Source organism: Zalophus californianus, chromosome 5 (genome assembly GCF_009762305.2).
Source record: "Zalophus californianus isolate mZalCal1 chromosome 5, mZalCal1.pri.v2, whole genome shotgun sequence".
Taxonomy (NCBI): domain Eukaryota; kingdom Metazoa; phylum Chordata; class Mammalia; order Carnivora; family Otariidae; genus Zalophus; species Zalophus californianus.
Window position 1 is genome coordinate 154,127,400 of NC_045599.1, and position 13,821 is coordinate 154,141,220.

Here is a 13,821-nt window from a genome sequence, read left to right on the forward strand (position 1 = left end):
TGAGACCCTTGTCTGTTCTGGGAGAATAGAGCTCTTGACTAATTCCGACTTAGACTTTGTTAAATACACATGAAGAATAGAACTAGAATCGTAACTTCCAAACAAATAGGGGAAGGAACAGAGAAAAGAGCTGCAATCCCGTGGGGACACAAGGCAGGAGAAAAACCTCAAAGGACGTATGTACCTGGAATGTAAAAATACATTCAAATATATCAACTATCGGAGCAAAGTAAATGGATTGTAAAACAGGCAAACGGTTATGAGAAAAGCACCTAAAACACGGAGGAACAGGGTGGTCAGGGCCATAGAACACTGGTGGGGCGCCAACGTTAGTATCAAGACAACGTGGGCTTTATGTCAAAGGCACTACCGGGTTTTTCCTAAGATGCTAAATGCATAAGCCATAAAGAAAAAGACTGCAATGCTAAAATGTTAAACTCTTGTATTTTATAAAATCTTTAAATGAAAAGACAAGCCACAGACACACAAAATCGGTCACTGAGGAGATGCTGCTATCCTGCTACAAAGAGAACGTGGACAAATCAACCAGATGGGCAAACAAGCGTGGGGAGACCAGAAAGGGGGCAAGCAGGACTCCAGGCTAGAGACCCGGTCGGGGGGAGGCCTCCCGGTGTCCTTAGGGAGGACTTGGGGGCCCCTACTGCCCTGCAGCCCACATGACCCTCAGACTGCAGCCCATGGCTGTTCCCACACGGAGCCCTCCTCTATCCCTTTTCTCCCAGGCCTGTGTGTGACCTGCAGGCCCTCCAGGACCTTGTCCCCGCCCTCTCCTTGTCCTCTGGCTCCAGCCCGGCAGGCTGCTGTTGTGTGACCCTCCGTGTGGCCTTGCCCACAAACCTCCACCCGGGCTTCGCTCGCCCAGCCCGTTAGTGTGGCGCCGTCCCCTTCCTGCGCATTACAGGACCAGGTGTTTCTGTGCTCACCGTGTCCATGTGCATATGCACCAGTGAGCTCTGTGTCTTTCTTTCCTTGCTGAGTCCCCAGCACTGTCAGAGCCCTGGCACCCAGAGGGGCCCAACAACAGTGCTGCTGGAGGACGTGAGGCCCGGTGGGGGCCGGCGGGCTGCTGCTGTGGCCTGAATGTCCCCCAGATTTCATATGCTGAACCCTAGCCTGCGAGGCCATGAGAATGGGATCAGTGCCCTGAAACAAAGAGACTGCACAGAGCTCCCATGCCCATTCCTCCCTGTGAGCTCACAGCAAGAAGTCTGCCACCCTTCACAGGGCCATGGGGGCGCCCTAATCACATACCTGCACACGCACACATGTGCACACACTCACGGGGACCAGGTGTCCGTTCCCTACAGGACAGGGCAAGTCTGGGCTATCCTAATGGCACCTGGAAGGTCCCCCAACCCTCAACATGAGGAGGAGAGGGACTGGCGGGTGAGGAGGAAGCGCCCAGCGAGCCCATGGCAAGCACTCAGCCTCCTCCTTGCAACTTTTGGTGCCAGCATGTTTATTTTCACTTTTATTCTTGCCTTCTATCCAGTAGTAAAGGACTAGAAACACACACTAAAGGAAATGCAGTTACTTCATTTGGAAAATCAAATAGACATTTCTGTTTATGGTAAACATGATTTAAGATGTGATTTATTTTATATCGATATTGCATATTTAATACAAACCACAGTATCAGAAATATATGTGAAGGCTCTTTCTAAAGGCACTGAGAAAACGGTATTAAAAGTTTCATTAAAATATATTCATTTTTAAAAAGTCAACAAGTCAGTCTAGATGTCCAAAACTTTTTTCCTCCAGTAGAAGCTGTAAAAATATAAAATGTAACTTGTGTTCATCTCCTCCCATCCAACCATTCCCACATTACATTTGATTTTAATGTTTTTTAGCTATATAAGCAAAAGCTATGAGACAACAAAAGAATACAAGCCTATAATTAGTACTGATAATGACATTTTAAAGCGGAAGTGACTACATCAGCACCCTCTACATTCCATCATCTTCCCACACAATCCTTTTTAGGAGGGGCATGTACAGACTCAAGGACATTCTGCTGGTGTTGACCTGGAGTGTTCAAGGGGCCCAGGCGGATGATGGGCATCTCCAGAACACAAGACCCACAGAGCTGACTTCCAGGTGTTGAATTCTCTGTCAGCAAAGCAGGACCTGTCCACCTGCCAAGTGCGCATCTGGCCACCTGTGGGGAGGGGGCGGCATGGTGCCATGGTCCTTGTGAGCAGTGACAACTGTGTGCTTCAGAACGGCTGCTCCCTGAGGCTCTTGTCTGGAGCTCTTCTTTGGTTACACTGCAGCCGGGCTACAGTGTGCAAACACGCAATGATGTCTGAATTCCTCCTTTCCCGTCCTGTGTTTTTCCGGGTTGCACGTTACATGCATGTAGTACTCCCTGTCTGCTGCGCCCTGAGGTGGGGAAGGGCAGGCATCACTCTTGGGGGAGCCCCAGGGCATCTCAGGACATGGTCCTGCAGCCAGCCTGGGCCCGGTGTGTGGCTTCTCCATGGATGAAGTGAGAGGGTCGGTGCCCTCACAGATGGGGACCCCAGGGAGGTGCGCCGTCACATGTGGGACCTGGGCGCCGGGTTTGGCCAGGAAGGAGGAGGAGGATTCTGAGATTCCACTCCATGTCTCAGGCAGCAGAGGGGTGCTGTGCTCAGCCTGAGAACCGTGTGAGGAGGGCCCAGGGCTAGTCGGAGGGCCCCAGCAGGCGTCCCAGGGGGTTGTACCACCATCATAACAGATGGGGGAGACTCTGGCAGCGAAGTGGGGTTACTGCAGCACCAATGTCACCCTTCGCAGGGCCTCAGTGAGGTGACTGGGGGAGAGGCTGCTGGGCTGGCCCCAGGGGACCACACATTGACCGCTCCCAACCTGGGCTCCAATGGGTAGCCTTCTCGGTCAGTGCGAGGAGGAGGCCTTCAGCTCCTGCCATCCCGCAAGGGGGACCCTTCCACAAGGCTGGCAACCTGTGCAGGGGCACCCCAGCGTGTGCCCAAGTGTCCAGAAGACCCAGTCCTACCAGCCGAACCCCAAATTCTGACAAGGTGAATGTGCATGAACTCAGCTGAAGACTGACACCCCAAAGCCACATATGATGGAGAGACAGGCCCCACACTGGAGAGCAGAACGTACCAATGGTGGAGCAGCAAGTCCTTCCCTGGGGGCTCCTGCCACCTCCCGAGACTCCCGGGTGGAGGTGACTTTAGGGACAGATGCTCTTGTCCGTGAGGAGCAGGAGCAGGTCCACCACGGGACAGGCGGGCTTGGTGGTGGCCTTCACACCTGACGGCACACCCCACACCAAGTGCACTAGCGCAGGGCAGGGGGTCCATCTCTGGCGGTGATTGTGGGAGACTTCCACATTCTGAGTTATGCCTTCACATCCAGGTCTTCTATGGTCAGAGTGTATGACCTTTACAGTTTTTCTAGAAAACATTTCCTGTCCGTCTTGTCTCTAATAATTCTTCCTTAGGCGGTGATTGGAATTCTCATTTGAAAACCGATACACAGCCCCCACGGACAACTTGACTTCCTACCTCTTTTCTCTACATTTTGTCCTTTTCTCTGCTTCCAAACCCAGACTCTGTAAACTCGAGGTCCACCATGTACTGGAGACAGATTAGCATGAACCACCTTCAGAGGCCCATTAAAAATGCCAGACAGACTTCCAGGAGGAACGGGACATTATCCATTTGCACCTGGGTATGGCCTCAGACTCTGCCGTGGGGTTGAGAAGCATATGCTGCACATAGTAGAGAGGGCAGGACCCAGCACACAGAGCCTTTTTTGCCTAGAACCTTCCAGATTCCTTCCATGAATGGGGGCATGGCAACTGTGGCTCAAGAGAATTATATCCCTAATTTACACGCAGGGTGTGCCTGTTGTCTGCAGTCCACTCCACAGAGGCGTCAATCCACCGGGAAGTGGGCGTGGGGACCCCTGGGAACTATGGCATGACTGCCAGTCGGCCAGGAGCCCACTGCCTCTCAGAGTGGGGGATGCCCTGCCGGGCTGACTTGTCTCACTCCAGCCACTTTCTGAAAACTTTTAATCCTTCAAAGAGAAATACTGTCATACTTAAACAGACTTAAGACCACTTTGCATTGAAAAACTTGCATGACACTTCACAAAATACGGAATATGTCATTGCACACGCTGCCCACTCCTACCAGGGGACTGAACTCATGCAGCAGTGCAGAAGAAAGGCTCTGATCCTGCATGTGCCGTCCCAGCTGAGGGGTGAGTCTGAGTGTGGACAGAGGCTTTTACAAACACCCCACTTTATGGCAGGAAAGCACACTCGGGCGCTTTGGGAGGCATCAGAGTTGCCACGGCACTTTTGGGGAACATTCCAGGCACCCCGCCCTGGCTGTGACTGGCCCATAGCGCTGAGTCCAGGGGCTCTCGTTTGACGATGGGCGTAGTCCCTGGAGCTCTGCAGTCACAGCCCAGTGCAGGGGGCTGGTGACCCTGTGCACAGAAGTGGTGGGGACGATCTGGCTCAGGAAGGCCATGCACACGCTCCAGGCATGCACAGTGTGCGGGGTGGAAGGGGGTCAGCTCCCTGCCAGGTCTGAGCGGAGCCCTGCCACTCGGGTGAGCTTCCAGCAAGCTGTGCCCCAGGTGCGGAGCATACAGGTGGTGCCTGGCTTCCGGCTCTGTTTTCAGGTGCATCCTGGTAGGGAAAGTGACCAGCTGTCTCTTGGCCATACCACTGGCTCCCAACCACACCTGACTTGGGGACATGGAGTAGCCATCTGCTGCATCTTCAGACCCAGAGTCACTCTCCATCTTGATGGGCACATCAAGTGACAAGATGGGGTTGCACGGAGCTCCCGAGGGCGTTGGCCCACCTCGAAACTTGGTGTCCTCGATGGAATGGCCCACTGCTGTAAGACGCTGCCCTCTGGGCTGAGGAAGCCCATTGTCCAGGCTCCCTTGGGGGAAGGGGCAGCTGGGTGGAGGGTGCACCTGGCCCTGATCGCTGTCCCGCAAAGCTCTGCTGGTGCGGCTGGTGCGGCTGGTGTAGGCACTGGGAGAATGGCTTCCTGGGTGACAACTGGGTGAATTCCTGAAAGCAGTTACCCCACTGGTGTGGACGGCGCCCTGAACGCCTGGGCAGGGCACGCAGGAACCAAGGGACACAGCACACATGGAGAACGGGTCACTCTTGCTGGACTCCAGCTTCAGCTTGGTACCCCCATCCTGGCCATGTTTCCCTGTCATCCAGCTCAGGTGCTTCACGGGTCCCGGTGCCTCAAAGCAGCAACTGTATGCATGTATCTCCCTCCGCCCCCTGGCTCCTGAGGAGCCGCTGGGCACCCTCCCGTGCTCGTCTCCTGACCTGTCCCTGCAGAGAGGAGACAGCCTGTCAGACAGAGCAGGGATCTGGTCATCTGACCCCCTTGGGTGGGGTCTCTAAGGGAGGGCATTAAATTAGCATGATCCTGGCTGAACTTGCAAGTGTGGCTATGCGCTCCTGCCACCTCCATTTTTAACACCCCAGCAGCCCTATGACCCCAGGGGCCAGCATCCTCCTCTCCTGTAACTGACCCTTCCATGGCCTGCTGGATGCCCATGCAGAGCTCTGCAGGTCCAGGGGTGCGGTGGGGGTGCAGGGAGTGGCACATGCGGGGGTGTATCTCCATGAGGCCTACACCGGGTGTCAAGGGTCAGACACACCCACCCCAGACGCAGAGGCAGATAGATGCCCTTTCCGGCAGTTTCTATGAGCCTGGCCTGTCACTGGCACGCATGCTGCTGCGCCCACAACACTTGAGGTGACGGGGGAGACAGTGCCCAGGAGGATGAGGTGGAGCCCTGCCACGCAGCCAGGCCGGTCCTCCAAGAGGAGACCTCCTGGTCAGGGCCGGCAGTGGGGGCCTGGGGGAGGAGGGAGAGGGAGGGTCTCTGAGTGCAGGTGAGGGCAGAGGACGGGGTGGTCACCCAGGGTCCAGGCTTCAGCTGGAGCATCCTGGCAGCCTCGGGCACACCCCAGACGTGTAAGGACAACTCCCGGGGTAGGATGCATGTTTGGGTGTGCTCCAGGTGTACCTTCCTGTTCCCCTAAGAGCCAGGCTCACCTGTCACAGTCAAGGCCACCAGACCGGCAGCCAGTGGCTCTTCTCCTCCTTGAGGCCCAGCTGGGCCAGAGCACCACTTACCCTGCGGCCCCCTCAGGGTCAGAAACGAGGTCAGGGCCGTTTCTGAGGCACAGACATTGGGCCCTGGCTGGAACCCGGGCCCAGCGTCCCGCATCCGCTTGTGTCCTGAGCACTGGAATGTTTTCTCCGTTGTTCCTCCCTGTGAGGATTTAGGGAGGGGTGCTCAGCACAGATGCCCACACCCTCCAGCCTGGGTTTGGAGGAATGCAGCACAGCGCTGGGGCAGGGAGAGCCCCCAGAGGGACATAGATACATTTCACCCTTTTAAAACACAGGAGACAGTGAATCTGGAAAAGTACCTGCAAAGTAACTGGGTTTCCCGTGGAATTCTGGTTCACATGGACTTGCAGCAGCTCTCACTCTGTGAAGAACAGATAATAGGAAAATACATGTAGGTAAGTTTGTGCTGCTTGGTAGGAACTGACACCAAGCTGGTGTCACTGTCATGCCCAGGAGAGAAGACGCTTTTTAATTTCCTACAGCTTGTAAGTCTTTCCTCAGCTACAGATATGCTAAAAACTCCAATTCACATCACTTATCACGCCAATAAAAGGTTAATGAATTTTCTTCAGAAAGTAGACATACACATAAATGTTTTGGGTTTTTTTGTTTTTTTCTGGATGCCCACAGTGAAAATACAGTCAATTTTTGTGATTTCCACTAGTTACATTCCATAAACTCACCCAGAACACTAAATTAGTGAACACTGTGGATGCCCACAGTGAAAATACAGTCAATTTTTGTGATTTCCACTAGTTACATTCCATAAACTCACCCAGAACACTAAATTAGTGAACACTGTGGATGCCCACAGTGAAAATACAGTCAATTTTTGTGATTTCCACTAGTTACATTCCATAAACTCACCCAGAACACTAAATTAGGAAATCACAAAATTAGTGGAATTTTGTGATTTCCACTAGTTACATTCCATAAACTCACCCAGAACACTAAATTAGTGAACCATCCTTCATAGGGCAGCGAGCACACACACACATAGAAATCACAGAGCTTGTGACCTTGAATTCTAAGCAAACTCATCCTCATAGGTACTATTTCATTATTTTCAAAAGAAAGAAACAAGGCTTAAGTGATTCCCTTTAGGCCACCTCTCTAGCAGATGCCAGTGCCAGGACTGCAATGCGGGCCAACAGGCCTTGGAGTCAGAGCTCCCTATAGTGCTGGTCCCTACCCATCCTCTGGTCATATCTGTAAAGAGCAGAGAGAGGGCAGCAGGAACGGGGGCAAGGACGGGGGAGCAGCAGTGGGCGTGGCTGCTTTCTGAGAGGACTCTCACTCACTTTGCGTCCATAGAGGCTGAGACGTCCATCCTGTGCTTCACCCGCAAAAACGCGCTCGTCATTGTCATCTCCGCCACAGAGGGTAGGAGGACAGGCACCACGATGCAGAACAGTGAGAGACGAGGGGGCAGGACAGTCCCCGACGGCGCTTTCCTCTTCTGTCCAAACAGGAATTTTAGTTTTCCTTGAAATTGCATTGTCTGGTGTTTTAAAGACAGAAACGAAGAAGTGTCCACAGAACGAATTAGTGTCACCGTTCAAGAATGCAGAACGCACATTCTCAGGATGAGAAACGTGGAGAAGAATCTTATCCTGAGTCACTAAGGAGACACAAACCAGCAATTCGTCCATGCGTGGCCAACAATTCGTCCATGCGTGGCCAACAATTCGTCCACGCGTGGCCTACTGGGGTGTGGACCGTCCCAGGGCCTTCAGGGCGATGCACAGTTTCTCTGGAGTTTCAGTCATATCCTTTAACTGACAAGCACGTGCTCGTGTGTGCACTCGTGGGACCCTCACACAGTGAGTGCTACTGTGCATGGACACGAGCTGTCACTGGCCCGTGGCAGAGCCATCAGCCACCCTGGCAGGATTTGCTGGAGGAGATAATCTCGGAGGGCTGTTCCAGCTTTAACTCTCTATTTCAGAATTATCATTTCTCATTTACGATGATAAAGCTTAGGGACAACCTGATTTTATCTAGAGTATATAGTGTAATTTAGGAGTTTGTGATAAAAGAAAATAAAAGATCTTTCTACAGTAGAAAAGCTAATCTAAATTACTAAGTGCCTTCAGGGCATTCCTGCCCTCGATGAAAGAATGACCCCACAATGTGGCCCTCTCTCTCCTTATCCCTCCAAACCTCCAACCCTTCATCCATCCATCCGTCCACCCAGCGTCTCATCCATCCATCCGTCCATCCACCCAGCGTCTCATCCATCCATCCGTCCGTCCACCCAGCGTCTCATCCATCCATCCGTCCGTCCACCCAGCGTCTCATCCATCCATCCGTCCGTCCACCCGTCTATCCCTCCATCCATCCGTCCGTCCACCCAGCGTCTCATCCACCCATCCATCCGTCCACCCAGCGTCTCATCCACCCATCCGTCCGTCCACCCAGCGTCTCATCCACCCATCCGTCCGTCCACCCAGCGTCTCATCCACCCATCCGTCCGTCCACCCAGCGTCTCATCCACCCATCCGTCCGTCCACCCAGCGTCTCATCCACCCATCCGTCCGTCCACCCAGCGTCTCATCCACCCATCCGTCCGTCCACCCAGCGTCTCATCCATCCATCCGTCCGTCCACCCAGCGTCTCATCCATCCATCCGTCCGTCCACCCAGCGTCTCATCCATCCATCCATCCGTCCACCCGTCTATCCCTCCATCCATCCGTCCGTCCACCCAGCGTCTCATCCATCCATCCATCCGTCCACCCAGCGTCTCATCCACCCATCCGTCCGTCCACCCAGCGTCTCATCCATCCATCCGTCCGTCCACCCAGCGTCTCATCCATCCATCCGTCCGTCCACCCAGCGTCTCATCCATCCATCCGTCCGTCCACCCGTCTATCCCTCCATCCATCCGTCCGTCCACCCAGCGTCTCATCCATCCATCCATCCGTCCACCCAGCGTCTCATCCACCCATCCGTCCGTCCACCCAGCGTCTCATCCACCCATCCGTCCGTCCACCCAGCGTCTCATCCACCCATCCGTCCGTCCACCCAGCGTCTCATCCACCCATCCGTCCGTCCACCCAGCGTCTCATCCATCCATCCGTCCGTCCACCCAGCGTCTCATCCATCCATCCATCCGTCCACCCGTCTATCCCTCCATCCATCCGTCCGTCCACCCAGCGTCTCATCCATCCATCCATCCGTCCACCCAGCGTCTCATCCATCCATCCGTCCGTCCACCCAGCGTCTCATCCACCCATCCGTCCGTCCACCCAGCGTCTCATCCACCCATCCGTCCGTCCACCCAGCGTCTCATCCATCCATCCGTCCGTCCACCCAGCGTCTCATCCATCCATCCGTCCGTCCACCCGTCTATCCCCCCATCCTCCCATCATCCATCTGTCCATCTCCCCATTTGTGTATGGATTTATTGAATGAAAAAACATTTGCAAAACACCTACTGCTTGCCAGTCACATTCTTGGTGTGGAGAATTCAAGGTAGCTGTGTGCTGGGATATGTTCAACATTCAGCTCTCCAGAGAAAAAAAGACCTGATTTGTAATGTTTGTCAATTTCTTTGGTGGAAATATTCCCATCATGGCTGATTTCAAACTACCAACTAAATGTCAACAGGACCTCTAAATACCTGATGTAACAATGGGCTAGTGAGCCAGTCTAGACAGGAGCACCACTTTGACCTGACTGTGGAAAGAGGGTGGCTTCCACAGAGTCACAGAGGAATGCCAGGAGAGCTGTAAGTCATGCCCACTTGCCTGTTCCCAGTGCATTCCTTTTGAATGCCCGGGCCCTTTCCAGTGTGTGCAGTAACGAATTTTATGAATTAGTGTAATCAAACATTTTCAGACAAATTTCTTTTGCTTGTTTCCTCTATTCAGTGCATTGTTTTTTACCATTTCATTTTAACCTATATTCTAATTTCTGCTTGATTGTATAGTAAAAATCCCTCCAATTTTATGTCATCTGAAAATAAGAATTTCCAATTTCCAGCAATTGGTTATCCAACTTTAAAAAGTGGACATTCCTTGTAAGCCAATAAATAGTAGCTATATTAATTTCCATAAAATTTAGAACAAAATATTATCAAAATAAAAGACCTTATGGTCAACTAATCACCTAAATAAAAGATGAGCAATCATTGTATACACAGTGGCAGCAGATCTGGGACTATAATGCAAATAAAAAGCTAATTCTCTTGTGAAGGTCCTGGTGTGCATGGAAAGGCCTGCAGAAACATGCAGTGTGGGATGCCTCTGCTGTAGGGCTGAGCCTCCTGGGTCTTCAGAGCTGGGTCCAGAGACATTCCCACCATCACCCACCAGCGACCTTCTTCACTGTCCCCTTGGATCAGTAGAATAAATCCAAGGAACACGATGCTGCCATTGTACTGCCAGATGGCTGAGGCCAAAATATTGCCATAAATGACACATGCCACCAAGAGGCAGCTTGGAGTGATTTCCTAAGATGCCATCACTCTGGGCAAATGTAGAGCAACCTGGCAGGTTGGATGGCCTGAGTGGGTGACATGGGACTCTGAAAGTGCAGTGTCTCCACTGAGGACCTCCAGTTTGAAGAGGGGTCAGCCAGGTGAGGCTCAGGGAGCACATGTGGAGGCACAGAGGGTCCTGAGTCCTGGGGAGAGTCCACAAGACCACCACAAGCTCAGCCCTCTCACACTGGTCAGGGCAGAGCAGAAAGTTGGGGAGGCTGGGTGAGAAGAGCTTCAGGAAGAACAGTACTGGGGTGCTGATATCTGCAAAGGGGCCTGGGTATGCAAAGGAGGACATTTTTGTATTTTGTTCTCTACTCTTCTGAAATGACTGGATGTGTGTTACATATGAGCAATGTTTTTATTAAAAAAAAAAAGACCCGCCAGCAGGAGAAGGTTAATGGAAAGTACTGCCCACCCTGTGGGCCAATGAGGCCTCTCCCCACTGCTCCCCGCCTGTGGTGGGGCTATGCAGTCAGCGCGACTCTGATCTCCGAGAGCCTGCTGCTCAGCCCAGGACCCTCAGATGACTTGGATGTGGAAGGGCTTGGGTGTGCATTTCCTGCAAGCCACTCGAAGAGCAGTAGGGAAGCTCTGGGTCTTGCGTTCTGCATGGTGCTGCACACAGCAGGCCCTGGGCTGGAAAAGGTCAGCATGAATCAAGAAAATGGAGAGGAGCTCGCATGAGATGGGACAGGCAGGCAGGACACCCAAGAGCTCGTGTTGACAGGTGAGGGCCTCTTCCAGCTCACACTGGTCTGTGGGGGCTTCCCCAGGGCTCCCTGTTTTCAGAGCCACTTGGAAGGCGACCCAGAGGAATGCCCACTGTCCTCTGCTCGCCTTTCCTCCAACACAGGCTGAGCGAGACCCCCAGCCCCGCCCAGCGCAACACTGAGGGCGCATCCCTCCTGTGGACCCCCTGCAGGACCCCAAGGTCAAGGTGAGAGAGAGACTCCGGAGGGGCCCACAGCCCAGGTGGGGCTGGGGAAGAGGGCACACAGCCTGAGGGGCCGACCGCTGACAAAGGCCTGGGAGTCCTGGGGTCAGAGGTCATGGTGTTGGTCTGCAGGCAGCGGCACAGGAGGGTGGGGGGCGCCGCAGAGCGGACCCCTCCCCCCCCCACCCCGGGATGCGAGGCCCGCTGAGGTCTGGGTGGGCTGGGGTCCGCCCCTGCCGCCTCTTCCCAGGGGCCCTAAGAGGACGGGAGATGGAAACCCCAAGTGTCTGCCGGCAAGACAAGAGGTCACACCAACAGCCTGCGCAGGAGCGGAGGCGCACGCCAGGCTGCGGGCTGCGCCGGGCAAACGTCTCTCCAAGAGTCTTAATGGAGGTGCAACTAAGCAGACGAAACCGAGCGCGACGTTCACGCGCGGCTCCCGCTCTCGCTCCCGAAAACCCTTCCGCGCGAGGGGCGCCTCTGGCCGCCAGGGGGCGCGCACTCACCAGAAAGCCCGAGGTGCTGTCCAGCAGGCAGCGCACGCGGCACACGAAGCAGCGCGTCAGGAAGGCCGAGAAGTCCGTGGGCGAGCCCGCGCCTCCCTCCTGCGCGCGCAGCAGCCTCCCCAGGACGGCGTCCTCTGCGGCCGCGATGGCACCGACGCGGGGGCGCGGCGGAGAGAGAGGCGGTGAGTGTGCTCTGAGGGGCTCGGGGCGTGCGCACAGGGGTGAGCGCCCAGCACGGAGGCGTGCGCCCCCGCCCGCCGGCCCGCCGCGTCCGCGGCCACACAGGGTCACACACGGGCACACCTGTGGGCACACAGTCACACACGCGTGCATACGGCCACACGCGGTCACACACGCGCGCCTCCCCACACCGCCAGCCTCTGCGCGCCACGAGGCGCGCTGCCACGCCCCACGCAGTCCACCTCGGACACCCTCCCGCACACAGCCCACACGCATCCTACCGTGCACACACAGCCCACACAGCTCGCCCCACAGACACAGCCCACACACCCCTCTCCCACACTCACACACACACATCCCATCATGCACACACACACCCTGCACACATATCCTGCCACGGACATGCCCACACACACCCCTGTCCCACCGCATGCACACACCTGCCACACACACCCATCCCGCATCCCCCACATGCCCCCACCACATGCCCGCCCCGTCCCTTGCACGCACACACACATGCGTGTGTGTCCCCCTGAGTACCACTGGCCTCCGCCTCTGCTCCCCGCCCACCCTCTTCCCGATAGAGATAGTTGCTCTGACAAATTTTGCCTTCGTTGTTCTCTGCCCTTAAAAATACCATCTCAGGACAACTGCACGTATGACTGTGACCCTGTTGTCCAGTTTTGTTTTGAGCTTTATAAAATGATATTGCATATTGGCACCCAGGCTTTTCTTTTTCACTCAGCTTTGCGAGGTAAATCATGCTGTTAGCTGAGATTGTGGTAGAAGCTTTTCTTGAATTGTTTACAACTTTGGGGAAAGTGTGTGGAAGAGCTGGAACCCCCCAGTGGACACCACCCCCTCCCCTTGGCCTCCCATCTGCTCCACTACCTCTCACAGAGATGGGTGCTTGCCGCATGTGTCCTGATGGGGCAGGGGCCGTAGACCTGGAGGAAACCCTTTGCAGGGGGGCTTGCCCACAAGGGGCAGTGTCTCTGAGCAGACAATAATCTTTAGGCCTTTTTTCAGGTAAATCTAATATGGGCCAAAGGAATTTCCTGGAAGATGTGCATCTTGAGGGGGAGTTTGCAAAATGAGAGACAAGTACTGTAGCTTCTTGTGAAGTGGTCTCATGCTCCAGCCAAGCCACATGCACTCAGGAACCAGAGAGCTGAGTGGGGACCCCTGCAGAGGGGAGGGGTGTGTGGGAGGGGGTCCCCGAAGGAGAGAAATGTCAGGCACTGCATTCAATGTGAAGCAAAGGCAGATGAGAAAGCATGATGGAAATTTCTCAGAGGCATCCACATGTTTACACGAACCGTTCCAAGTCTTGGTTAGACCCACAGAAGACCCAAAGACCCACCTGTCTCTGAGTGCAGGGGCTGCCCAAACACCACGTGGGGAGGGTCCATGGCCCAGTGAAGCTGCCGGCAGAAGTCCTGGCGGTCATCCACGTGGATATAGTCATAAATGTTTTGGTGCATCACATCCGTCTGCAACATTGTTTTAAACTAAGTGAATCTGCATGCTTTTTATTCCAGTGATTAATA

At 54.5% G+C, this 13,821-nt stretch overlaps 1 protein-coding gene across 5 annotated transcripts in view; it reads right to left on the minus strand.

Annotated features, from left to right (window-relative positions):
* Window positions 1-1,593: 1,593 nt before the first annotated feature.
* Window positions 1,594-13,821, minus strand: part of AHRR (aryl-hydrocarbon receptor repressor) — an 80,214-nt gene continuing 67,986 nt past the window's right edge. For 4 of the 5 annotated variants that reach the window (XM_027606908.2, XM_027606907.2, XM_027606912.2 and 1 more), the window contains 6 exons: window positions 13,635-13,764; window positions 12,092-12,225; window positions 7,466-7,665; window positions 6,464-6,525; window positions 6,165-6,303; window positions 1,594-5,350 (listed from right to left, as the gene is read on the minus strand). In XM_027606908.2, coding sequence (XP_027462709.2) covers window positions 4,282-5,350; window positions 6,165-6,303; window positions 6,464-6,525; window positions 7,466-7,665; window positions 12,092-12,225; window positions 13,635-13,764 — 1,734 coding nt within the window. In that variant the 3' untranslated portion in view covers window positions 1,594-4,281. The remainder of the gene's footprint in view (window positions 5,351-6,164; window positions 6,304-6,463; window positions 6,526-7,465; window positions 7,666-12,091; window positions 12,226-13,634; window positions 13,765-13,821) is intronic. The other variant, XM_027606910.2, reaches the window with a different exon arrangement.